The sequence below is a fragment of the Phycodurus eques genome, chromosome 20 (genome assembly GCF_024500275.1).
Source record: "Phycodurus eques isolate BA_2022a chromosome 20, UOR_Pequ_1.1, whole genome shotgun sequence".
NCBI lineage: Eukaryota > Metazoa > Chordata > Actinopteri > Syngnathiformes > Syngnathidae > Phycodurus > Phycodurus eques.
Genome location: NC_084544.1, coordinates 13,269,027 through 13,295,416, shown reverse-complemented (window position 1 = coordinate 13,295,416; position 26,390 = coordinate 13,269,027). Strand labels below are relative to the sequence as shown.

The following is a 26,390-nucleotide window of genomic DNA, read 5'->3' as shown; positions in this document are numbered from 1 at the left end:
AGCTCTGTTTCCACAGTCATGTCAAAGGACTTGCGGTCTCGGGGCCAAAACTTGGAAACAATTTCAAATTGTCCAAATGTACCGGCATTACCAGATAACTATTAACCCGTTATTGCTCAGTGACTGTTTTTTGTCAATGTCTTTATGTCTCAAAAGTGTTCTCTGTCAATTGACTGTCTGTTGTCGTACTAGAGCGGCTCCAACTACCGGAGACAAATTCCGTGTGTGTTTTTTGGACATACTTGGCAAATAAAGATTTGATCAAATAACGACTCTAAACATGCCCATGAAGGTTGTGCTCCACCTTCATTGAAAACTTCACACAAACGGTGTTTTCAAATGTGGTTGAGTACCACCTGGGACATTTTGAAGACACTATTCACCGGAGGTGCACCCTGTATGCTAGCTAAGGCTACACAAACAAATTGGAATGAATGAACAGCGATACACAAGGTAAGAGCCCATTGTTATGACATATTCAAATCTAGTACTTGCGAGATGCAACATGCATAAAATGTTCTCAGGTCAAGTGATTAATTTTCCCATTTCAGATATGAGACGCTTTCACTCAAAAATCTCCCCAATTACAGACAACAGTTTACAAAACCTCAAAAAAAAAAAAAAGCCCCCCTTGTTTAATCTGACCCGACGAGCATTTATCAAGAGTCACTAATATTCTTTGCATTAAATCGATTTTCCTAAAAATTTGATTCTCAATAAATATCCATTAAAACCACAGCGGCATCTTAAAAAGTCCTTTGTGACGCAATACAACTGCTCCGGCATAAAAGGGATACAGATCCTCCTTTCGGTTTGACCTAACAGCCGAGGAGGACAAAAAAAAAAAGATTTTCCTAAAAATGGGATTAAATATAGTTTTCCCATATTATCTATTTTGTATCATTATTATCTTATAATTGGTTGATTTATTCAATATTAATACAATTAAATACATATACATTTTAACAATGATTTGTTTATTTTTAATAAATAAGTGGTTATTTAAGTTATTTAAGATCTTCATTTTAAATAATTACATTTTAAAATGAGAATAAATAATTTTATTTGTAAAATAATTTTACATTTTTCTTCATTTACTTTTTAGTCATTTATTTCATGAACTCATTGGTGAACGGATTCATTTTGATAAAATAAATTAAATTTACTAAAATAATGTTATATACATTTGAAATTTAAACATTTCAGTAATTGCTTTATTAATAATCACATAAATAATCAGATATAATAAAATAAAAAATTGGAATGAATAATTTGATTGGTTACAAATTTTTCATTTATTATTATTTTTTTGTTTTTATTCATTTATCTAACAAATAATTGGTTAAGTGGTTTATTGTAAATAAAATAAAACAATATTATTTTATTATTAGATTTTTTTTTAACTCTTTCTTTTGACCTCATCTACAAATGACCTGGCACATCAGTTAAAATTCAATTATAGCTCTTGAGCACAAACGTTAGCCCCCCCCCCCCATGCAATTTAGTTGGATGTCATTTTGGCTTCCAAATGTGAAGTGGATGGGACGCATCATGCATATCCCATTTAATTAACTGCATATTTATATAGACTTTTGCTGTGTATTTGGGTCTCCATATCAGTAACACAAATATGTAAATAACATTGTATAAATAAAAATGTGTCTAAAAATAAAATAATATTTATTTTATTAATGTCAATTAGTATGAGTAAAATTAAGGCATTGAAACGCTGCATTCACTCGGGCTTTCCCTCACTGCCGCCACAGTGTTACTTTATTCATTTACAGAATATATTTTAATATCACTTAATGCCTGCACGTCAAATTCCAAGTAACTTGTTTCTATCAGTTTCATTGGTGAATCGACAGATCGAGGCTCCATTGATGATGTCTTGGCTTAGCTCAAGGTGAGCCTACATAGACTTGATTGAAGTAATTCAGATCAGCTGTTCTGGACCTGAATGATCCCAGTTTTTTGAGTTCAGGGAAAGACAAGTCAGAACTCAGGTTTATATGAAGAGCATTTTGAACCCGCTGACTGGAATACCCCCCAAAGGAGCGAAAAAAGCAGGTAGATCACAATTGAAAGAGAAGATTTTGCACACAATGCTGCTGTTATAGAGTCAGGAAAGGGCAAACTGGTACCATTTAAGCAACCGTCTAAAAAAGCAGAGGGAAATGACTTCATGCACTCTGCCAACTGTCAAGGTTTTTAGTCACAAGGAAGGTCTTGAGTTTGAATAATTTTCTGGTGAGATATTAATTCTTGAATTTTCCTGTTTTTCATTTAGTTGTCATTTTTCTTGTCAGTAGTTTCACTTGTCTCGTCATGCTCCACCTACATCTGCTTTACGCATATCTTCTCTAATCTACTCTCTTCTTCCTCTTGTATCTCCTCCAATAAGTTTTCTTGTTACAATATGTCAGGTGTGACTGACATATTGTAGTGAGCAGCCATGACAGAAATGTGTTTATCTCTTACCAGTGTTGCAATAATGTTCCGTTTGTGGTTCTTTTGGTGTCATCACACTTCCTTTTTGCCAACTGTTCTGTGATTTTTTTTTAGGGGGGGGGAAGCCAAGGATAAAACAAAACACACTTGTGATGTAATGCTTTCGATGCTTTCTGATCCAAATACATATTTTATTTATACTTGTCAAACATAATGGTAGTTTGCACCACCTTGGATGGAAGGCATATTTCTATTGGAAAAAAAATAATGATGGTTAAGGCTAACACCTCAATGCCTTCCTCCCTTAAAGGGAATATATAATGGAGAAAATAAAGTACTCTTACATTCAAATAATTGGAAACTGGACTGAAGTGTGAAATTATACAACCAAATTATAATTTTCTGAAAATGTGTCTGTTCGCAAGCTCTTTTTGCCAAAATGTTATGTCAAAATTGTCTTTGTGTCCTTCCGTGAGTCAGTGATGAAGTGTTAAGTGAAATCACAAATGATGCTTTTACTTCATCTTTCATCTACAGTATATGGGAGTTTGCCTTTCTCTTCAGACTCTTGGCTACTTGAGAAAAAGTCGCTGCTCTGGTAACGAAAGAATCCTGCTGTGGGGCAGGGGGCAGTTTTGCGTGAGACAGGACTGTCTTCTCAAAAAAGGCCAATTTCAGTGGCATATACAGTACAGTATGTACACTATAATGCCAAAAGTATTCACTCACCTGCCTTGACTCACATGATTTGCTGTCCTTCAACATTCTAAATCCATATGGTTTAATATGATGCTGGTTTACCCTTTTGCAAGTTTAACAGCTTCAAGTCTTGTGGAAAGGCTTTCAGCAAGTTTTAGGAGTGGGTTTATGGGAATGTTTGTCCTTCTTCCAGGAGCATATTTGTGAGGTCACACATTGACGTTGGACAAGAAGGCCTGGATCACTGTCCACTTGAAATCAACCCAAAGGTGTTCTATCGGGTTGAGGCCAGGACTCTGTGCCACTTTGTGTAGAATCTGAACCAGACTCACAAATATTGAGACAGTCAGCCGCAATCGATGCAGCAATAAGTGAAACAAATTTGGGATTACAATGCACAACCAATACTTAATCTCCGTTGAACAGTTACTGTAAATTTGCAGCCTCTGATACATCAAATGACTTCTAAGTTAAAAAAAAAAAAAACTGGAAGCCTTCAAACATAAAGGAGAATGCTCAACATAGTATACTCCACCCACAGAAAAAAAAAAAAAATTAAATGAAAAATAATGGCTATGGACAGTAGTTGATAAAATAATTTCATTCATTGAAATGATCGTTTCAAGGAGGCTTTCACTCAACAATTGAAATGATCATCTGTCGTTGCCATCTGCAAGAAAAACAATCGTCAAAGAACAAAAATGTCTTCATAGGTCTTGCAAAAGTGTTTAGACTACGTGAGTCAAATTTCACAGCAGCGTGAAAGCCCAGTTTGGAAGTTCCCAATTGGAAGCATTGCCAATTCTGTGTGGGATAAAGCAAATATGTGTTCTTGCACCCACACTTTTTGGAGTCGTCTTCTCTGCCCTTCTGCTTCTAGTCTTCTCTTCCCAGCACAGGCAACTTATTCAAGCTTGCAATACTCCACGCGAAAGCATAAGTGCAATGCATTTTTGTTTTTGAATTACTCATACTTCAGACAGATGACAATGTCTCTCTCACAAGCTGAACCCTAGGTCCTTGGCCCTTTGCTAAGCCTTCGCATCATCCTGTGTGGATTTTGACCTGTGAAGTGGCATAACAATTCCATTCCAATGGTCCAAGGGTTAACAACTCGAACAGCCTGGAAGAAGAACGAAATAGTGTATTGGCAAAGCGGCAACAACTCTTGAAAATTAAGCAAGCATTTTCTGAACAATAACTTTTCAGTACAGCTCAAAGTCAGGAGTTACCATGCTATGCACTCCTTTAGGCAAATGCGGGATGGCCAACCTATCAGAGGAAATAAAACAAGTTCAAAGCCTTTCACTTTCATGCCATTTGTTGATCATTTTTGACATGACCTGAAAAGACTGTGTCCCAAATATTGCTGTTTTGGAGAAAACTAACTCTTCTGGCTCCCTTTTGCACTCGCCTCGTCATCAGCTCTGTTGGTCGCTTCTGCGGGATGGAGGACACCAACTGACAAAAAACATTTTTTACGGGCAGCTGCCAAGTGCCCCTCGGCCAGGGGGCAGGCCCCGCCTCAGGTTCAAAGATGTTCTCAAAAATTATCTGCCTTCTTTATCAACGTAAGCACATGGTAAAGTCTTGCATGTTAAAGACCACGCTGGCGTTCTGCCGTTGAAGCTGCAGGCCTCTGAGGAGTCATATCATAACTCTCTGGAAGAAAAATAAGCAAAATGACAAGTTGAAACTAACATTTTATTCATCCATCTATTTCGTGAGCCGCTTCTCCTCACTAGGATCGTGGTTGTGCTGGAGCCTATCCCAGCTGTCATCGGGCAGGAGGCGGGGTACACCCTGAACTGGTTGCCAGCCAATCGCAGGGCACATACAAACAAACAACCATCCGCACTCACATTCACACCTACGGGCAATTTAGAGTCTCCAATTAATGCATGTTTTTGGGATGTGGGAGGAAACCGGAGTGTCCGGAGAAAACCCACGCAGGCACGGGGAGAACATGGAAACTCCACACAGGCGGGGCCGGGGATTGAACCCTGGTCTTCAGAACTGTGAGGCTGACGCTCTAACCAGTCGCCCACCGTGCCGCCAACATTTTATTTATTTATTTTACCCCTAGCAGGTCCACAACTACAAATATTTTTGATCATAATTCCATGTACTAATACAAGCACTACTTATGGTATTAGACCTTTTAGGAAATGTTCAGTGACTCTCAGAAATGTCACCGAGCAGCATGTGCATTTGAAGGCATCCATATTAGACCTTATTAACCTCAGGTGACTTCTCTTGGCGGCCTTTAACAGAAGGGCTACTTCGCTAATTCCTAGTACCAAATAAATAGCTCTCAATAGAATGATGGTCAGGACAGCACCATATTGCCGTCCAACCGCATTGTAGCAAGGATCAGTTTCTTTAATTGTCAGCATATCGTCTGAGGCAGGAGATCACATTGAATGGGCTTTTTTGTGAAGCCACAGACCAAGTCAAATAGGCACAGCCAGTTGAGTCGCAGTTCAACATAGAAACATGAATAAATGAACGAAAAATAAGGCACGGTTGTCATGTGACAAGCATATCCGTTTCAAAGTTCCTGAGGTCGGGGGTTCAAATCTAGGCTCTGGGCTTCCCAGGTGGAGTTTACATGTTCTCCATGTAATCCTGCTATCAACAACAAACAAGCCAACAAATGACAATCAAAAAAGTACCTGTCCCCCTCAAACTTAGTAGAGTTTACAACGACTTTCATAACCATAGAGTGGCAATGTGTCTCAACTTTACCATTGCTATAAACGGTTGCTATTTGGCCATTGTGGGTCTAAACAATTATTTTTCTATCTTTGCAGGTATGGAAAGATAGTGTCAACAAAGGCCATTCTGGATAAGAACACCAACCAGTGCAAAGGTAAGTAATTTTGCGTTCTACTTGTACCCTAAATTAATAGACAAACTATAACTACTTACTGCAGAATTTATATCTAGTAATATACTGCTGTAATGCACGTCTCATTATCGCTCTTCTTCCTGTGGAACGAGTTATTTTGTGATATGATTTGGCAGATTCTCTTTGTGTGATTGCTCCATTAGTGTCTGCACGTTTTTAATGGTGTGTACATACAGTCCTGATATTCGTGGCTCATTGCTAATTGTTCCTAGAGCAGACACTGTACACACCGACATGCTTAAACATTCTTGAGTACAAGACCAATAATGAGCAAACGAACTAACTGGTATCGGATGAAATTGAATTACTATTATTGTCACAGATGTTCTCCGTGTGCTTCTTCAGATCCCCTTCTGCTCTATTTCTTTCTATTCTTTGGTTTTCTATTTATTTATTGTACGTTTTCTGTCAACTGGTGAACAAATGTAAAGTATGGTAGTGTGAGTGTGTTGGGGTTGTGATTGTGCTAGATGTGGTCACCATGGGTTTGATTAGGGTTAGTGTTAGTGTTAGGTTAGCGTTTCGGTTAGACCTATCAATATATTTGTGTATAAGACCAATTAATCAACCCCCCCCCCCCCCCCCCCAAAAAAAAACAAAATGGGAAAACTTAAATTGGAATCATTGTCAGGTTTTCCGGGTCTTCTTCAACGACGGCAACCGTGTTGCTGTAAATACATTTGCTTTTTGTCCTTTTGTGTTTAGCTGCTAGCAAGGCTGGTTGGCCTTAAGGGGTGGAAACTAAGTGAAGCGAAGAGAATGATTGGGGTGAGTGTGCTGCTTTTCTACTTGCCCCACGTATCAAGCAGCACTGTTTAACAGCGACTGATGGCCGATCATTCTAAAATTGCTTTGTGTGCGTCTCAAAAGGGTGGCCTTCCAATGTGAACTTGGCTTTTTAACCCACACTTGAGTTTATCTTACAATGTACATTTGGGGTGAAAATGTAGTTGAAAAGAACTACTGCCATTTAGAAGATAGAAAAGGGGAAAAAATGGTGATGTAGTAGGCATATGAGGAAAAAGCTGATGCATATATCTAATACAGATGCAAAGGATTATGAATCACTAATAAATACATTTTATCAACCCATTATTAAATATGGTAATGTTGGCAGAATTAAAAAAAAAAAAAAAAAAGTATGGGTGTGTAGCTGGTGCCGGACACTGTGGCACACATAAATTGCCGTAATACTAAGCCATAAAATATCAGTATTTTTCTTTCCACAATACAAAAATGAAATTTTACAAACACGTTCTCGAGTGCGAATTCAACAGCAAAGACACAATATGTCTGAGAGCAGAGGAGCAGCATGTCAGCCTCCGCTGATGATGATCGTGTAATAGCCATTGTTGAGTCTCGGGACTCTCAGGGGTCTGCAAAATAGTTTTCAATGCATTAGGGGCGTGTCATTACAGAAATAGTCAACATAAAAGCCGTCTTAGTGAATACCTCCGACCTCTTATATTAACTTTTCTCTGAATACAAACATAAAATATGATAATGAAGACATCACTTGCTCATGTCTTGGCCCGCAGACAAGTGTGCAGAGCTCCCCCTTCTAGCTCCTGTCTTTAGCGCAAAGAATACATATTTAAGTCAGTCAATCACATGAAGTGATACAAAATCCAAACCAGCTAAATGAGAAAATCTATCTCGAGTTTGGTCTGTCTGTGGCCTCTGAGGAATACATCAATGAGGTCACACGATCATGACACACCTCACATTTATGCAACGTAAATGCATCGACTCAAAATGCTTCATAATCTGTAACTGAATCGGATTGTGAGGTGCCGAGAGAGTCTTCCCCTTATTATGTAGATGGTGTAGTTTTCGGACCACAAAAACAATTGCATGACAAGGAAAATTGGAAACATCTCTCGAAAGGGCGACAACCATGGCACTCCAGAAGCACAATTCAGGAAGGCATTTGTGTTTTAGTTTTAAAATGTATACAGGCGGAAAGGTGAGTCAGTTATTATAATATAATGAATACATAAATATTTTGATGAAAATGTCTGCTCACCAATTGACACACTAGCCTTGTGGTTCAAGCATGCGGCTGGAATAAACAAGTTTTACCAGTAAGCAGCGGAGGGAGCCTGGTGGCATAGTGGTTGGCACATCTGCCTCACTAGTCTGAGGTTTGGGGTTCGAATCTCAGCTCTGGCCCTCCTGTGTGGAGTTTGAAGGTTCTATCTGTTGTTGTGTGGCTTTTCACTGGGTGCTTCTGTCCACATTCCAAAACATTGTCAAGTTTTGCTTTAATGCCAGTGTTGCATTCAGCAGAATGACACTCTGGCGCTGTTATCATAGCGTAGATACTGTATCCTAATTTCCCATAGCCGGCGTCATTTTTCCTTTTAGACTGCAAATTAGTCGCGACTGAATCAACAGCACCTCTGCCGGTTGCAGCCATGATCTGTACCCCATTTTGCTTTAGCTGCTTTGACACACAATTAATTATTAGTCTGTGTAAAGAGAGATGTTTTGCTCTTGCAGTTAATATCATGAGACCATTAACTCTAATGTTGTGTGAGTGGATGTACCAATCTGACAAATCGAAGAGTATAAAAAGGAGAGAGAATCGAGTTCGGTGATGTGGAATTTTCTGGTCTCAGGAAAACGTTAGAGGAGAGGTGAAGTGGACTTATTTCTAGGATGAGGTAATAGCTTGGGCTTGATCACAGGTTATCCTTCTCCATTTCAAGCTGACCTAAGTTTTACTCCTCTCCACTTTGCACTGTGTGTTTTCCCATGAGTCATCCTCCCAGAATGCAACACGGCTGAGATGACCGGTGAGAGGTGGGGGTGAGATATGTAAATGTAGATAGTGAGAGTAACATTGGAAAGGCAATGAGAATGTTCTTTTACATGTGAAATAAGAGCTTAGGCGAAAGGGACTAAATAGAAACAGAACTCAATAATAGAATAGAAACAGAACTCAATTTCTTTTTTTTTTTTTAATCCTTGGTAATACAGCACAGCGATCCCCATATATAATGCAATTATTACCCACCGCAGGGTTATGAAGCCATGTCCACATTATTTAGAAAAAAATATTTTCTATGAGTTTTGACCTTTTGGCCACAAGTAAACCGTTTTGGGCGATTGAAAACAAAACTCTCAAACTTTCTCAAAATCTGACCAGGGTAAAGACTTATTAAAAGTCAGTTTTCAGTGTTTGAGTGTCGGTGGAAGAAATATATTACATGTACATATTTTATCGTCTCCTTTTCAAGAGTGTGCTGTTATCGCTTCCTCTATGATATTATCTCTAACAGTAAAACATGTCCAATAATGTTGCCAATAATTTACCGGAATGTTCATTTCTCTACAAAAAGCTACTTAATACTGACACTGTCGGTGACAGGGAACCAACACTAATGTTCAGTCATCTGCATGGCGAATTGTGATCATGTCCGTCTAAACGGGAACACCTCCTAATGCTAATGCTTTACACTGGCTGACATAAACAAATAGTTTCAACTTAGTTTATATATATATATATATATATATATATATATATATCAGAAGACAAAATATTTACATCTTATTTGTCACTAAAAGATGGAGAGAGTTGTCCGACTGCATAATTATGGGAGCTGCAGTTGCTTTTTCAGGTTTTTGGACCGTACATGTTCACGTCAACATGCAGTATATGACTTTTAAAACTGTGCGACTGCAAATCTTTTTATCCCCTTGGAGTGGGGGGAGAGACATTATTAAAAATACCCATACACAATTAGATTTAATGGCAGTGCTTCAGAGCATTCTCATTGGACCGTGAGTGTGCTAGGCTCCATGGCATCATTGTCACATTGCTTTCTGGACATGATCTGTGCTTTGATTTTCTTGAAGAAGAAAAAAAAAGTTTTAATTCTGATAATCAAACTGTGAAAATTAACAATTCTGCACATTTTTCTCTTTGAGTTCTAATCTGTTGACATCAATACGATGTGAACTCGTGTAACTAAAACAGCTTGTCTCATCGGTCACACAACTACTGTATTAGCTGGCGCAGTACAATGAAGAGTGCTTGTACAAGGCTAAGCTTCAACAGGCTAAGTATGTCTACCGAAGACTAAGAGAGAGGTCTTCTTATCACAGTGAAAAGATGTGGTCACACATTGTATACAGTTGTTCAGTCTCCTGACCCATTAAATGTCAACGTGGTAGCTGATCACAACTCATCACAGCCAAACCTCTCCTCTTCCTCAGCTTAGCGAGGAAAAGAAAACTGAACAATCAAACTCCTTGAAGAGGTCAGTACCAGTCATGTGAGAAAATGTTAGTGACAGAGACTCACGTAAGCAATCAGTTGCCTTTTTTTTTTTTTTTTTTTTTTAATAACCATAGCCCTTCTCCAGGAACTAAATAGCATTATATTTTAGTTTTAATGTCTATCTAGACCCGTTCACCTGATCGGCTAGGTTGCCAATATAGTTTACCTCTACAGTGTAGACTGTGTTTAGGAGTCAACAATCTATTTTGAAGTCCAAAGTGACTGTTTTGGTACCAATTGTCTGGCAAACAATTTTTTGTGAGTCAACGAGTTTCTAGTATTCTCACATGTAATTTTCAAGTCGTGACTGATGTTGTTGTTCACTTGTCTGACCTCAGTGCTGGCAGCATGGGTTCAGTTCCCACGCAGTGATAGTGTGAAAAAAAGTTTGAATGATTGTCTGTCTCTCTCTGTGCCCTATGATTAACTGGCGACCAGTCCAGGGTATAGTCCGCCTTTCACCTGAAGTCAGCTTGAGGCGGCCCTGTACGTGATAACTCGGGTAAAGAATGAATGTCAACACTACTTGTTGATGAAAGCCACCATAAAGAACTGCGCAGCTTATCGAGCTCTCTCACCGAGTTTATAATTCATTCCTCCTCTCCTAAACAAAACACTCCTCCACCCACCCAACAATTAAAAAAAAATAATAATAAAAAGAGCCATTAAGGGAATACTACACTATATTCCCCATGCTCTAAATCAGTCATTACTGCAATATATTTGATGGCCATTGTGGCTGGCGGTTTGAGACATTAAACAAGTAAAGCCTGCATATATCAGCTAAGATACAGTACATATCCTTTGATGACAATAGGCTCTGCTGATAAAAAGAATTAAAATGCGATTCTTGTGATGCGTTGTCATCACGTTTACTGCAGACAGCTTTGCCACAGTGCTGCCTTTTTTACCCTTTAGGCCCACTGTAATTCTTATCAGAGTGAGGCTAAAGGTCACCATGTAATGCAGCCGACTTCAGCTGCACAGTCAGTCAGACCTGTCAAGCCACCAATACAAGCTGTAGTACAGCTTGTTCTGTGGACCAGTACAAGCACATCATTGTATTTTGTTCATGCATCTACCGTGTCTGTCATTTCTCTCACACACACACACACAAAACCTGTTAATATCAGGAAGACATTTAAGGTCCATACTTTCGAGACGGATTTGGACAGTTCATTTCTGAGTTGTCTGATTCACTTGTTAGGGCTGTTGCAAGCATGGTCGGAGTTGTTAGTGTCTGTCAACAGAAAAGTGGGAGAGCAAAGCAATCGGCCACTCCGAAATAGTGGGTAGACAGAATGAATTTATGGTGTATTAAAAATTCCGTGGCCCTTGACAGTCATCTTGAAAAGCTGAAGTAGTTACAACTAGATTTTCTGGATGCTCATGCTTTCCCTCACAGCGCAAAGGGGATGAACAGCGTGCTAAAATCACATTTTGAACTACGTTGTTACTGTTGTGTCGTTCGACCGATTTTGTTCAAATGAGCAAATCTTTTGAGAGAACGGTACGTATTGGGGTCACTTCATGAACTGACTTGTTCCTTTCTCAATTCAGTTGAGCTCACTCAGTCACATGCATGCCGGCTGGGAGTGGAACTGCCGCGTGCTCTCACTCACTCGTGACTCTTGGGCGAATAACCAATGCGTGCGGGTCGGACAAGGACGTGACTGAAGCTGACTGAGTGAATCTTTCGAATGAACAAGTAGCAGTTTTGTCTTCATGTTTGTTAGGCTCTGTTTTAAGGTTTAAAATAGCTTAAAAATCACAATAATCATAAATGAATGTACAGTAGGTACGGAAAGTATTCAGACCCCCTGAAATTTTTCACTCTTTTGTTATATTGCAGCCATTTTCTAAAATAATTTAAGTTATTTTTTTTTTCTCCCCACATTAATGTACACACAGTACCCCACATCGACAGAAAAAAATGGAATTGGACTTTGGGCAATATTATTGGGCAGCCATAAGTATTCAGACCCTTTGCTCAGTTTTTTGTAGAAGCACCTTTTTGAGCTAATACAGCAATGAGTCTTTTTGGGAATGATGCAACAAGTTTTTCACACCTGGATTTGGGGATCCTCTGCCATTCCTCCTTGCAGATCCTCTCCAGTTCTGTCAGGTGCGATGGTGAACGTTGGTGGACAGCCATTTTCAGGTCTCTCCAGAGATGCTCAATTGGTTTTAAGTCAGGGCTCTGACTGGGCCAATCAAGAACAGTCACGGAGTTATTCTGAAGCCACTCCTTTGTTATTTTAGCTGTGTGCTTAGGGTCATTGTCTTGTTGGAAGGTGAACCTTCGGCCCAGTCTGAGGTCCTAAGCACTCTGGAGAAGGTTTTCGTCCAGGATATCCCTGTACTTGGGCGCATTCATCTTTCCTTGGATTGCAACCAGTCGTCCTGTCCCTGCAGCTGAAAAAAAAAAAAACACAGCATGATGCTGCCGCCACCATGCTTCACTGTTGAGACTGTATTGGACAGGTGATGAGCAGTGCCTGGTTTTCTCCACACATACCGCTTAGAATTACGGCTAAAAAGTTTTATCTTGGTCTCATCAGACCAGAGAATCTTATTTCTCACCATTCTGGAGTCCTTCAGATGTTTTTTTTTTTTTTTCCCAGCAAACTCCATGCGGCCTTTCATGTGTATTGCACTGAGGAGAGGCCTCTGTCGGGCCACTCTGCCATAAAGCCCCGACTGGTGGAGGGCTGCAATGATGGTTGACTTTCTAGAACGATCTCCTGACTGCATTTCTGGAGCTCAGCCACACTGATCTTAGGATTCTTGTTTACCTCTCTCACCAAGGCTCTTCTCCCCCGATTTCTCAGTTTGGCCGGACGGCCAGCTCTCGGAAGGGTTCTGATCGTCCCAAATGTCTTCCTTTTAAGGATTATGGAGGCCACTGTGCTCTTAGGAACCTTAACGGCAGCAGATATTGAGCTCTTTGGGCACTTCCTTTGACCTCATGATTCTCATTTGCTCTGACATGCACTCTGAGCTGTAAGGTCTTATATAGACAGGTTCTCTCAAGGATGATCAGAAGAAATGGACAGCACCCGAGTTAAATGTGTCACAGCAAAGGGTCTGAATACTTATGGCTGTGTGATATTTCAGTTTTTCTTTTTTAATAAATCTGCAAAAATGTCAATTGTTTTTTTCTGTCAATATAGGGTGCTTTGTGTCCATTGATGGAACAAAATGAACTTTAATGATTTTTAGCAAATGGCTGCAAAATAACAGTGAACATTTTAAGGGGGTCGGAATACTTTCCGTACTCACTCTACATGCAGATTAGTATCATCCCCACTGTGCATCTGCTGTAATTATTATTGTTGTTATTATAAATAATTAATAAAATCTTACAAGTCATACATGTAACTAGTGTTTTCCTCAACAGTCAGCCTTCAACACACAGTCCTGCCCTTCCTCCCCATGCCCTGACTCACTCATCCAATCACAAATCACAGTCATCTTTATGGGCTCTCTCTCCTCTCTAGTAACAATTCACACATCTACAGGGTCGCTACATTATATTACAACTGCTTTTTTCCAAACTCGTCCCCTCTTTCCAAGTTTACAATATTTTGTCATCTGTGCAATATAAAAGAAAGAGAGCTAGTGTTTCTGTGTAGTACATTTACTTTATCTGTAGCACTCAAAATATAGTCGCATCTCTTCAGAATGACTGTGTACTATGATCTGTGAACAGACCGTCCCTCGGTAAGTGAACGTGTTACAGAGTGAATGAGAACCTCAGGGTTGAATCATAAACTGAATGATGAAGTACTGAATGAATGATTCAGTGAATGACTCTTTTTAAACAAACTTTTTTTAACGAACTGATTCTAGCTAGGCGACTGGTTAGCACATCTGCCTCACAGTTCTGAGGACCCGGATTCAAATCTGGCCTCTGCTGTGTGGAGTTGGCATGTGCTCCGGGTACTCCGGTTTCCTCCTGCATTCCAAACACATGCATGGTATTTTAATTGGAGACGTGCAAATGTGAGTGCGAATGGTTGTCTATGTGTACCCTGCGATTGGCTGGTGACCAGTTCAGTGTGTACCCCACCTCTCACCCAGAGTCAGCTGGGATAGGCTCCAGCGTGTCCACGACCCTAGTGAGGATAAGCGGTGTGGAAAATGGATGGATGGATGATTCTAGCTATTCAGTACAGTCGAAAGAACTGACGTTCTGATCACTGCTATCCATGAATGCATGTATCATTGTGCCTGTGTCTTTTGAAGTTTTTGGCACAGATCGACAATGAGAGAAGCACTCTGCATTCAGAGTCCAAAGGCAGTTGAAACATTGTATTCTTCTTTGAACATTTTAACTTGTTACTGATACCTGGAGGACTCAAGTGGAGAAGCAATGATATGGATGAACGTTGTTATGTCATGTCGTGGCTAAGTCGCTCCATACAGTGAGCCATTCAATAGTTAGCTTTGACTTTGACAGGCGCTATCATTGTACTGCTTGAACCCAGTTAAAGAGAGTCTGAGCTTGCATGGAGTACAAACAGGGAGCTGTTTATATCTCAGTCCTCTAATGAGAAACCAATAATGTATGGAAGAATGTATCCGTGTCCCAGTGTTCATGGTCTCCACTCCACTTTTTGCAATGTTCACTATGCCCACACCACAGTTAAAATATGGGAACAGTGTGGGAAATTTATTTCACATTGCTGTTGTAGAATGAAAACATTTGGGTTAACATCCAAAGATTAACATGAGACAAGAGATCAACATTCCAGCTGCTATTTCCAAGTACTTACTACATCTGATACAGAAAACTTGACTTGTGACTAGTTGAACCCCAAAGCTGATACGGGGAGTTGTGGAATATAAACAAATTTGTATTCATTGATGTATTTTTAAAGTAACAAATAAACAAGGACAATCGTCAAATGAAAAATAGTGTAGTGACAGTGTAGGGTTAATTACAAATTGAATTTCAATCACAGCGACAGAACGGACCAGGGGAATAGGGTTGCAAACCAAAGCTGAACAATAGTTAGTGTAGATATTTGATCACAAGTAACATTACAAGAGTCAAATCATGTTCGTTCTTGTGGATGGGGGGTGGGGTGGGGGAGACACCCGGTGAGGACATGAGACAACTAACCAATAGAACAAGATGAGAAGACCGAACAGGAGAGAGTGTGGGAAATGAGCAAGGCAGTGCTGTTGATGAGTTGTGTGGTGGTTCACCATTAAGAACCTGTGAGTTAATCTTAATATAACCTGTGTTATTATTAGTGGTCCCAGCACAAACAGTTCAAGCCTATAGCTTATTTATTAGGGAATGAACATCATATCACATGCATGTTCGTCAACTGGTGTACGGAGTTGCTGAGGAGGCACATTGAGGAAGGGTGGGCCCAGGGTATTTTGAACTGGATTAGCTATAAATTACTGTTTTCTTTTGTTTTTTTGTCGGTGAGAATGTATTTCTGCAGATTTGTGCCTCGTAATCATTGTCAGTAGACACTGAGTGGTCTTTTTCCCATTTTGCAATTGGTAAGTGTATTGAATTAGTACTTGAAATTAATTTGTATACTTTTGAAAGGTGTTGTTTGTTTCGTGGGAGCAGTTGCACGACTTTCTGAACAAAAATGGGTAGTTCTAAAGTAATCAGTAGTGTTGAGAATCGTTTTGGGATTGCTGTTCTTACTTTTAGGATTTTGAGGATTGCTGTGGTTTCTGGACTTTTCCACCAAGCTGATAAATTGGCTGCAATAATCGGATTCTCAAAGCAATTGTGGCGTTTCAGACTTGTGATGATAAATGTTCTAGTTCCACCCAAGATGTTTGTTCAACATTTGGATGTAACCATTTAATGAGGTACTGAATTTGGCTTGCTAAGTAATAGTGTTTGATGTTGGGTGTGTCAAGTCCCCCTTCTATTTTACCTTTCTGAAGGTTCTTTCTTGTTTTGTGTTTGAGTGAAATTGAGTCGAGCATTTGGAACCATTTTAACGTGGGTTTGAATGGGATCATTGAACATAAATAGTCAATTTGAGGTTACGTTTTCATCTTCTCTCAGCTTAATATTTGGTTGTGTTTTTCAGCTATGGTTTTTATTTTGGTTATAGCAACAACTGTCACCGTAGTCTTTCCAGGAAACAATCTAATCTGAAACTGAGAGTAGACATTCAGTGCTAGTTATTGTTTGAATAATTAATGTAATGGGACACATACTGGCAACAAAACACAACCTGTCAGTCACATATTCTAATACTTTTGCTCACAGAAAATGCACATGCTGAAACAAAGTGATATCTTTATATATATCAAATGTAAATACCAGAGGTAAATACAGGTGTTTCTTGGTTTACAACTGAGTTACATTCACGATTTGTATGTGCTGGAATCACTACCCCAAGATGACACAGGAGAAAAGTCATGATTACTGTAAATATTTGTATGAAAATGCTTCTTGGGTATAAATATAAAACATTCAAATGAAAAACATTCGCAAAACATTGACATAAAAAATGAAATGTTGATCTGTTGTCTCAGATTTATAGTTGTGTGTGTGGTCTGAGACCCCGAGGTGTGTGTGTGTGTGTGTGTGTGTGAAGCATCTCGTGCAGTAGCGCAATATTAAAGAGATCTTTGTCGTGAGTGCGTGTTAATAAATTTGTCGTTTTGAACTCAAAATAGGCCATTCACGTGAATCGTATAGATCCAATGTATTTCTCCTGGGGGTGGGGGTGCCGCTGTCGTCATAGGCTGTTTTGTACTCCTTGAACACTGGCGGCGAGATCTATTCCACACATCCACCATCCACACACAGATGTAATTTCTGAATATTACTACGTAGCGGACTAATATGCGACCCGAGGTTCCGCCTGTGCGCTCGGGACCTGCTTTGGATAAGTGACAGGAGTTAACGAGACCCAAAAAAAAAACCACTTCCGCCGCTTCTGCTGTTAAGAAGTAACAGTACTTTTACCCTGTTACAATGATCGAAATGTCGCTCGCTGCTTTTATTGATCAATTATTGCTTATTTATCAACTATTTCGTGTGCGAGACTACGACTTCCGCATTGGGTGCTGTTTGCTCCAATCCCGATTTAAGCAGTAGAGACGTTTAAGTCTTGTTCACCAATCAAACGACACAAGAAAGCTACATGACCTCACGCAACGTCTTCTATTGGGCTTCCAGGGCATACATATTAACACTATATAAACCAGCCCGGCTGATCGTCGCGCCTACATGGCCACCATGTTGGGAAGGTGGTCGTTACCATGAAGGCAATGGCACACAACTCGTTTTTAAATTTAGACGAACAAAAACAACAGCTTTCATTTATTGTAGTATTTTTCTGGCATTGTCTGCTCAAATGTGCATATTTCACCTGACTTCTAACTTGAAAAAACACCATGCAGTAAATTGCAGATGTTTTGTAGTTTTGGCGGTGCATACACGCGCGCGCGCGCACACACAGCGACATCAGAATTTGCACATTCACATTTTATTTTATTGCTTTTTTTTTTTATTGATGGTCATGCTGTGGTTAAAAAAAATCAGAAGTTACTTACCATTTACTCAGCACTTGTGTAATTCACTGTGTACCTTTTACTCTTAAGTAATTTTTTGGAGGGCTACTTTTACTACTTTTACTTGAGTCACACTATTGTCAAGTAACAGTACTCCTAATTGAGTACAATATTTGGCTACTCTACACACCGCTGGAGTGGACATCCTCTATCGCTACTCTTAATTTTAAGCAACATTTTTTGCCCATCAGATCAGCCAGTGTCGTATTTGTTGCACTGGTCTTTTGTATTTTTGCGTTGAGGTGCTGCGGGTCGCGGCCCTGGTTGTGGTCCCAGCGGAACCGCGAAGCACACAAAAATATTGTACTTACCGTAATGTTTTCCTGGAGGGTGCATTTGGGTTTAGCCTTTGAAGTTGGTAGTAGTGAAAAATGAAGTGAAACAGACAATGATTTTAGGAAATTATTTCCCAGATTGAGGATGCTCAAAGAGGAGGATGCTATTCATGTGGCACAGGTTGAAGCAGGCATCAGGACCAGGTTGGAGATGGGCCTGGCTTAAATTGGAGGCTAAAATAAAAAAGCAAAGAAATGAGGCAAATTCAAATCTTAAATTTGAACATCGACGTGTACTTGAGCGGTGTAAATGTTTTTCTACGTGAAGAAATGTTGTTTATTTTGCCCTATTGTACTCTTCATTCTTCCAGATGGCTTAATTTATGTTAAAAAAAATAATAATTCTCTGCGGGGCCTGGGGATACCACCCCCACCTCCCTACAATGTTTTTTTTTTGTTTTTTTTTAGGTCACCTTTTTCATGCCTTTGGTGTTTGCATGTATGTTGTTTTTTGCTCGCTACTCACTGCTTACAGCTGGCATCACCAGTGAGCCCCCTCGTTGAGTTGAAAACAGGAGCTGAGGAGGGAAACCTCCTACAGCCTCTCCACCACCAAGCCTCCTTTACTGCCTCATTGGTCCCAGGCTGAACTGTAGGGGATCTCAGAAAAGCAGTGGCCCCAGAGATGCAGTGTATAGGCATGCCTAGGTTTGGACATGTCCACCCTGCCCCAACTATGGGTAAATAGCCCCACTGTCTTATGGGTATTCCTATTTAGGCAAAGACTAAGGGCACACACTTTGACAGAAAAGCAATGTGCTGGCAGTGCGTTACAGGCAGGCCTTAAAAGATCAAGCATCTGGCAGCCTGCTGTAATCAGGACAAAGGACTGATCATCATTGGCTGAATCATGCCACTGAGTTTACCTGATTATGGTGAAGATAGTGCTACTGGGGAGTACACGTACCTTATGGCCTTTAAAAAAAAAAAAAAAAAAAAAAAAAACACTCTTTGCATCAGTTAATCTCCAACCATGCTGAACCATACCTTATCTGGACTTCACATTGGTCAAAGTCAGAGGCAATGGGATTACACATTCTTTCTCAGTTTTCATACAACCACCAAACTGCAAAGGGAGGGAGTCCTAGAGCTTCGGTACGGAAATGGCTCTGCTCTTGTAGCTCACAGCCCACAAGACCTCCAGTACATTCTAACTGCTGCGGTGAGAGATTTTAACAGGATTTTCTGTCTCTGAATACCATCAAAACAGTGGTAGTATGTCAGTGTACATTCAACTTTCTGAAGACAACACCATTGATAATGAGGTCCATAAGCAGGCATTAGCTGTTTTTGAGAGACTCCGGCATCAGGTCTTTCACAACAAGAACCTCCATCTCGCACAAAGGCCGCTGTTTATCAAGCCATCTGCAACACCACCCTCTTCTACATCTGTGAAGCCTGGGTAACTTACAGTCACAACCTCAGGAACCTACAGCAGTTCCACATAGTCTGCCTTTCACACATCTTGGGAAACATCTGGCAGGATTGTGTGACTCATTCTGAAATACTCACAAGGACAAACTGTAGAAAGATTAAGCAACAATGGCACAGCATTAGCTATGATGGCTGGATCATGCATTAAGGATTCCTTCAAACAGTTTACCTCGCAGAGTGCTATATGGCCAACTGCACTATGGCCGACAATATGCTAAATCGAAGAAACAGACAGCAAAGGATTCACCGTTAGAAGTGGACTTCAATGTACAATCACAAGCAGCAACAGTGTCGGTGCCATAGGGGGGTTTCGTGGCCAAGCCCCTGCATATGTTAAATGTGTGAATGTGAATTAGTTGTTGACAGAAAAATAATATCATCAAACATTTATTAAGCAGCAGAATGCTGACCCAATGCCCCTCCCGGATGTGATCTGACGCAAGCAAACAATTTGTATTTGAATGATAATGCCCACGTTTTCAGTCTACAGCAAAAATAATTAGAAATTAGCCTCATTGCTCCAATACTTTTGTGCATGTTAATATAACCATAAACCAACTACAGTTTGCTGCCATATTCTCATACGTGAGCGTACATTGTTACTTGATGGTATAAATCATTATATTTACTGGCAGTGCACCAGTGTTTAAGGTAGCTGTAAAGCCCAGTTTGAAGTACCACATCACAAAAACTGCACATCAAGACCATGTAATACACTTCTCCCACGCACTCAAACACAAAGGGTGCGCACACACACGTCGAGAGAGACTAATCATACCCCCGCACTGCCTGAGGTGTACTGTGCTCTGGCAGGAGTAGTGGACAGGCAACAGATCTATCAATCCTGCTGCTAACATCACAGCTTGTCCACCTCTTATGGCCCCTCTCCTCCTCCATTACCCCATGTTTCCATGAACCTCTCCTTCTTTCTTTTAACAGCTGACACACTACCTTTCTCCCTACCTTTGCCATTTTACACACACACACTCACAAAACAAGATTCATTTGTACTCTTTCAAGGGTACATTTGTGAAGTGGTTTAGCGTGGTGAGGTGGATGTTCACTCTGGGAGCAAGATTTCCCCCCACAAAACAACAACAGCAAAAACCCGACATTAGCTGCAGCAAACGTAGAAGTGGCTATAGCATCACCTACCTTGCTTCCCCTTTTTCTACTACCCAATTCTTCATCTTTGAAATTTTGATTCTAACTTCTGTTATAATCACTACTATTTGTACTACTGTAGGAGCATGTTGTTACTGTTGCTACTTTCATCTTATATACATTAATACAGTATTTGCTTCTGCAGGGGGTCATCACTTTACAACTGAGTTATTTTCCTACAACACCGAACCAACACGGAATTGTCCTTTATGACTCATTTTTGCCAAGTCATAATTACAGTACAGATTTGTACATATAAAAATATTAAATGCAAACAGTAATAAAAAAGCCATTCTTTAACTATTTGCATGTAGCTTGGTTTAGAGGAAAACGGTAACAGAAGGTAGTTGTGTACATGGCAATAGCGATACCATGCACTCTGGGCAAGAGGAGGCATCTTAGTCTCCACCACAATCTCTATGAGATTTCTGTATATTTCTCTCTCTCTCTTTATTATGTACGTTACCTCGACAAGGTCTCGGGACAGACCTCTTCGTAATGTATTTAATCAATTGGAGGTTGGGTTTCTCCTCAATTTGAATTATCCATCTTACAAAGACATTCTGGATAAATCTGTGCTTCCATATTTGTGGGAACGGTTCAGGAAAGGTGCTTTTGTGTTCCAGCTTGACTGTGCCCCAGTGCGCAATGTCCCTCAAGGCATGGTTGGATGAATTTGAGAGCTGTGACCACAACCCCATCAAACACCTTTGGGATTAACTTGAACAGATCGTGAGCTAGGTCTTCTTGTCCATCATCGGTGCCACTCCAAAATCGTGTTTAAAATCGTTAGATTATTGAAGGCACGATTGAGGCAAGAGTATAAAAATGCCATATTTCATTTCCTGTTGGCATAATGGACAGGTCTGTTAGTAGTTATTCCCCGTATTCTGGAAGGGAAAAAAAACCCTGAGATTTTGGGGTTTGAGGATAAAGGATGACTGAGGGAGAGAGAAAAAGGAACCCATTGTAAGAAGCCTGAACTGCTCATTTGCCTCTTGAAAAGGCGGCAGTGTTTAAAATAAAGCAGGGCCAACCAAATGGAGACATTTTATTTTCCTCGCCGGGGGCCAGAGACTGAGGAAGTGACCTCAACCCGTTAAAGGACCTCCGCTTCTCTCCCCGCCACTGCGAGATAAAGCTCCGAGAAAATTCAACGGTCTGACTGATGCTCCGCGACATTGGTCTGCTGCACTGAATTGTGGGAAACAGATGAGATGTGGAGTCTCTTGAGGCTCTTTTGACAGTAGTCTGTTGTTCATTTCTTTGCTTCTTAACTCGCTATTCCTTTTCACGCAGCAGGATGCTGTGCAGAAGTGTACAATACTCATGCATTGATGGAGAGTATTGTTACAAAAACTTCAAACTTATCTTACAAATCTACTCAAATATCTATCGGCGATCATTTGGTTGCTGACGCATGTTGTGGTGATGAATTTATAGCAGATGTGTGTTTTTGTTGCTGTGCTGGGCTGCACATGAAGCATTTTTATGATGCAATTTAAAGGCTTGTCAGATGCTTGACCACTATAGTCCAAAACATCACTTCCCCTTACCACAGACTCATCTAATGGAGAAATATAGGCGATGGACATTCGATAAAAAAAAACGGATTTATTGCTGCGTCAGTGCCCGAGTGGAGACGCCGAGCATAGGTCTACAGTATTGATGAATGAGGTGAGGCTCTCCAGAAGAGTCTGTTCGGTGTGGGCTTTTTGGGAGGCAGGAGAAGTTGGGGGGGAGGGGGGTGGCAAAGATAGCTTTTTGCATGCGTTATTGCTTTCTCATTAGAGGGCTGAGATATAAACATTTGTCTGTGCTGTACACTGCACAGGTGCAATTACGGGCTCTCTTTGCTCAGCCCTCTGCCCTTTGAAAGTGAATTACGTGCACATAAGAATCTGGTCTGAAGTTAGCAGCAAAACTGACCTTTTTCGCAAATCGCCTAGTGATGAACAATAAGTGAAGAATAATCCCACCAAGGGTAGCAGGAGTAGTTTGAATTTACAGTCCACAGCAGGGAGGTGGACACGGGGCACAATTAGGTTTGGATTATGTGCTTGCTTTGGTTTTCTCTGGGTCCTCCAGTTTCTTCCCACATGCATGGTGTATTAATTGAAGATTCCAATTCATCTCATACAATGTGGTAATCTGTATTGTAATGCATTTGTAGTATAAAGCACTTTGCCTGGGTTAAAAAAAAAATAAGAATAATAACGGTGTACTTTTTTTTTTTTTTTTTACTGTTTTATCCACTTGGCAGAAAGAGGCAGGATTGTCAGGAGAAGAACGAAGGGCAATGAATGCTTGCGCTCCTGCTTACGTTGTGTGTTAACGACTGTAATTAGCAATAGCTCAGGGATAATCACATTGATTTGGACAGATTCCGTATGCAAAACCTCAGTGGAGAACACCCGCAGCCTTTGTTATCACCCTCTAATCGCACAAACACACAATCCTTTTTCTCGGCTCTATTCCCCCCTCAGTTCTGCCTTGCTTCCTCACCCCTAGCTCAATTCTAAGTTGGCCTCTCATTGAGTAGGCGTCTGGTTGTCCAAGTTTGTCGTAAATAGAAGCAAATCGGGGCCATCAGTGGCACATTCCTTGAGTTCTGACCTTCCCTGCCTCCTGCGCTTCCTGTGCTATTTTGCAAGCTATGTGGGTTGTTCACTGGATGTGGTCATGTGTGTATAAAGGTTGTGGTGAGGTGACATGCAGCAGTCACAGAATCTCAACTAAAAAAAAAAAAAAAAAAATGGTTTTCCACAGCTATGTTTCTCAAACAAATCCATTGTGATCTTGGTTTCAAACAAGTAATACTGTAATAAAACAAAAAAATGTCTCATATTACAAATAGATCTATTAGTATTGCTGCCCTCTCTGCATTGTTTGTTGACAAATGTCTCTTTGAAATACCAAGTCATTTCCTATTCTGACCAGCCAGGATCCTGGCCCACACCCAACCCCTGACAAATGATCATACTGTTGATTATCTGAGGAAAGTATAAATCTGAGCTGTAAAAAAGAAAAGAGGGCTTACCAACTGAGGTCGGCCAGGCTTCTCCTTCTGAAATTCAAGCAGACGCTCACCTAAAGAGACAGGTGGTGTAGCTGTTCAAGTGACTGGGGGCACTTTTCTATTTATTTGAATGTTTGCATTGCCTACAGATTTTAGCCATGTCCCCAGAGCCCTTCAATTCCATTGATCTTCCTGTGCTCAAATATTTAGCTTGCCCCCTCACCTCGCTGTGAGGCTTTAAGGCCTGGAACCTGACGTGATTATATTGCTTTTTACAAACCGAGTGTGGATAATGTGGTGACACCGAAAATGGCAGAATACATTTTAATGTTACTTGCAGACGTACACTTGGTAGATAGTTTCTCACTTTTCTACACAATTTTTGAGTGTGTCTGTGGAAATCTTTGCCCACTCAGCCAAAAATAGTTTGTGAGAGGTCACTGATGATGTTCATCCCACAGGGTTTTGATGCCGTTTAGTTCTTCTGCCCAAAAGTCATCCGAGCATGTCTTTATGGACCTTGTCTTTGTGCACTGAACACAGTCATGCTGGATCAGAAATTGCCTTCTGTTTCCACCCAGTTAGGAGCATGGAGCTAGAGTTGGTATATAATGAAGTATAACAATCACACCTGGTGAAGTATAACAATCACACCTCTTCATGGCGTAAGATTCGCTGCTACTGTTACACATCATCAGGTACCATATTGAACTGCCTTTAATGGTTAGTTGATATTCATATTCAAAGGATTCACATTAGCCTAAGAGCACTGTATGGTACTGTACATTCAATGGCATAATTTTGTGAAATATTGTCAATTTTGGGGAAAATATGACCTATCGTGCAGAAAACTTATATTTTAGTCAGGTCAAACCATTTATTATAATTGTGTGTACCCTTTTAAAATTATGATGATGCCTGGAATCACCCAAATGACCCTGATTAAAAGGTTTTCACTGTCCCTCGAATGTTTGGCCTAATAATACATGTTGAAACACGTTTAAAGCCTAATAAGTGTAGGTTTCCATATGTGTGACTTGTTTGATTGTATTTAGTGTTTATTATAAATTATAATTATAAAAAAAAAAAAAAAAAATTATAAATACATTTCTAAGCGTTTGAGAGACCCATGCACATTTTATCTCGGGCTGCCCTGACTTGTTGGATACCGAGCAATGGGGAAACTAAGAAATTGTCTGCATTAAAAAGGTAGTTACATTTTATAAATCAGGAAAAGGACATAAAAAGGTGTTTTTGTCTGTTCATTCATGTTTTCTTGAAAGAACTGTAAACATCTTAAAAATTATACCAGGCTGAAACCATAGTGTATTTTTTAGTTAGTTTTTTTAGTAAAACACATTAGCAGCTGTTAATGAATCTGGGTTTTTTTGTGTGCTATTTTTACTGAATTTGTTTGACAATCCATTGAGTTGATTGAGGGAGAAAGTTTGAAAAAGTGAAATTGCAATACTTACCCGTTTGCATCTTAAAACATAATAATGGGAAATTGTTTGTGTCGGGGGAAACTTGCTGTCATTAATAAAGAAGCCCTTTTTTTTCCAACAGATGAGTAAAGTAGTCATTATGTGTGCAGCGTATTGAATTGCCCCTGGCCCACTTCTCCTCCATCCATGGCACTTTGCCCTCTGCAGATGTCAAGTGCGCAGCTCTTGGACAAGGACACTCCAACACCTGCCAGAGAATATGGCAAGACATACATTATTGCCAATAGGCTTCCTGCTTCAAAGATTAATGCCTTCATCATGAATCCATGTTGTAATTGTGAATGAGTTAATTGCTCAAACCACTATTTCATGGTCATATACAAAGGAAATGTCCTGTGAGAATTATTTTGCTACTAATCGTTATCGACTCCATTCACAAGACGGATCAGATGATCCATCCATCCATCCATCCATTTTCTACCGCTTATCCGGGTCGGGTCGCGGGGCAGTAGCTTTAGCAGGGACGCCCAGACTTCCCTCTCCCCAGCCACTTCATCCAGCTCATCCGGGGGGATCCCGAGGCATTCCCAGGCCAGACGAAGGACGTAGTCTCTCCAGCGTGTCCTGGGTCGTCCCTGGGGTCTCCTCCCGGTGGGACGTGCCCGGAACACCTCACCAGGGAGGCGTCCGGGAGGTATCCGAATCAGATGTCCCAGCCACCTCATCTGGCTCTTCTCGTACTCAGAGGAGCAGCGACTCTACTCTGAGATCCTCCCGGATGACTGAGCTTCTCACCCTATCTCTAATGGAGAGCCCGGACATCCTGCGGAGGAAACTCAGTAGGGCCGCTTGTATCCGGGATCTTGTTTTTTCGGTCACGACCCACAGCTCATGACCATAGGTGAGGATAGGAACGTAGATCAACCGGTAAATCGAGAGCTTCGCCTTTCGGCTTAGCTCCTTCTTTACCACAACGGACCGATACAAAGTCCGCATCACTGCAGACGCTGCACCGATCCGCCTGTCGATCTGCCGTTCCATTCTTCCTTCACTCGTGAACAAGGATACTTGAACTCCT

The 26,390-nt window shown here is 40.6% G+C and overlaps 1 protein-coding gene across 4 annotated transcripts in view; it reads left to right on the top strand.

The window, feature by feature from the left end:
- The window catches only part of rbms3 (RNA binding motif, single stranded interacting protein), a 308,492-nt gene that overhangs the window by 78,473 nt on the left and 203,629 nt on the right, over positions 1-26,390 (top strand). For all 4 annotated transcript variants that reach the window (XR_009767246.1, XM_061664510.1, XM_061664511.1 and 1 more), the window contains exon 3: positions 5,964-6,022. Coding sequence is in view for 3 of the 4 variants with exons in the window: in XM_061664510.1 (XP_061520494.1) it covers positions 5,964-6,022 (59 nt within the window). In the remaining variant the exon portion in view is untranslated. The remainder of the gene's footprint in view (positions 1-5,963; positions 6,023-26,390) is intronic.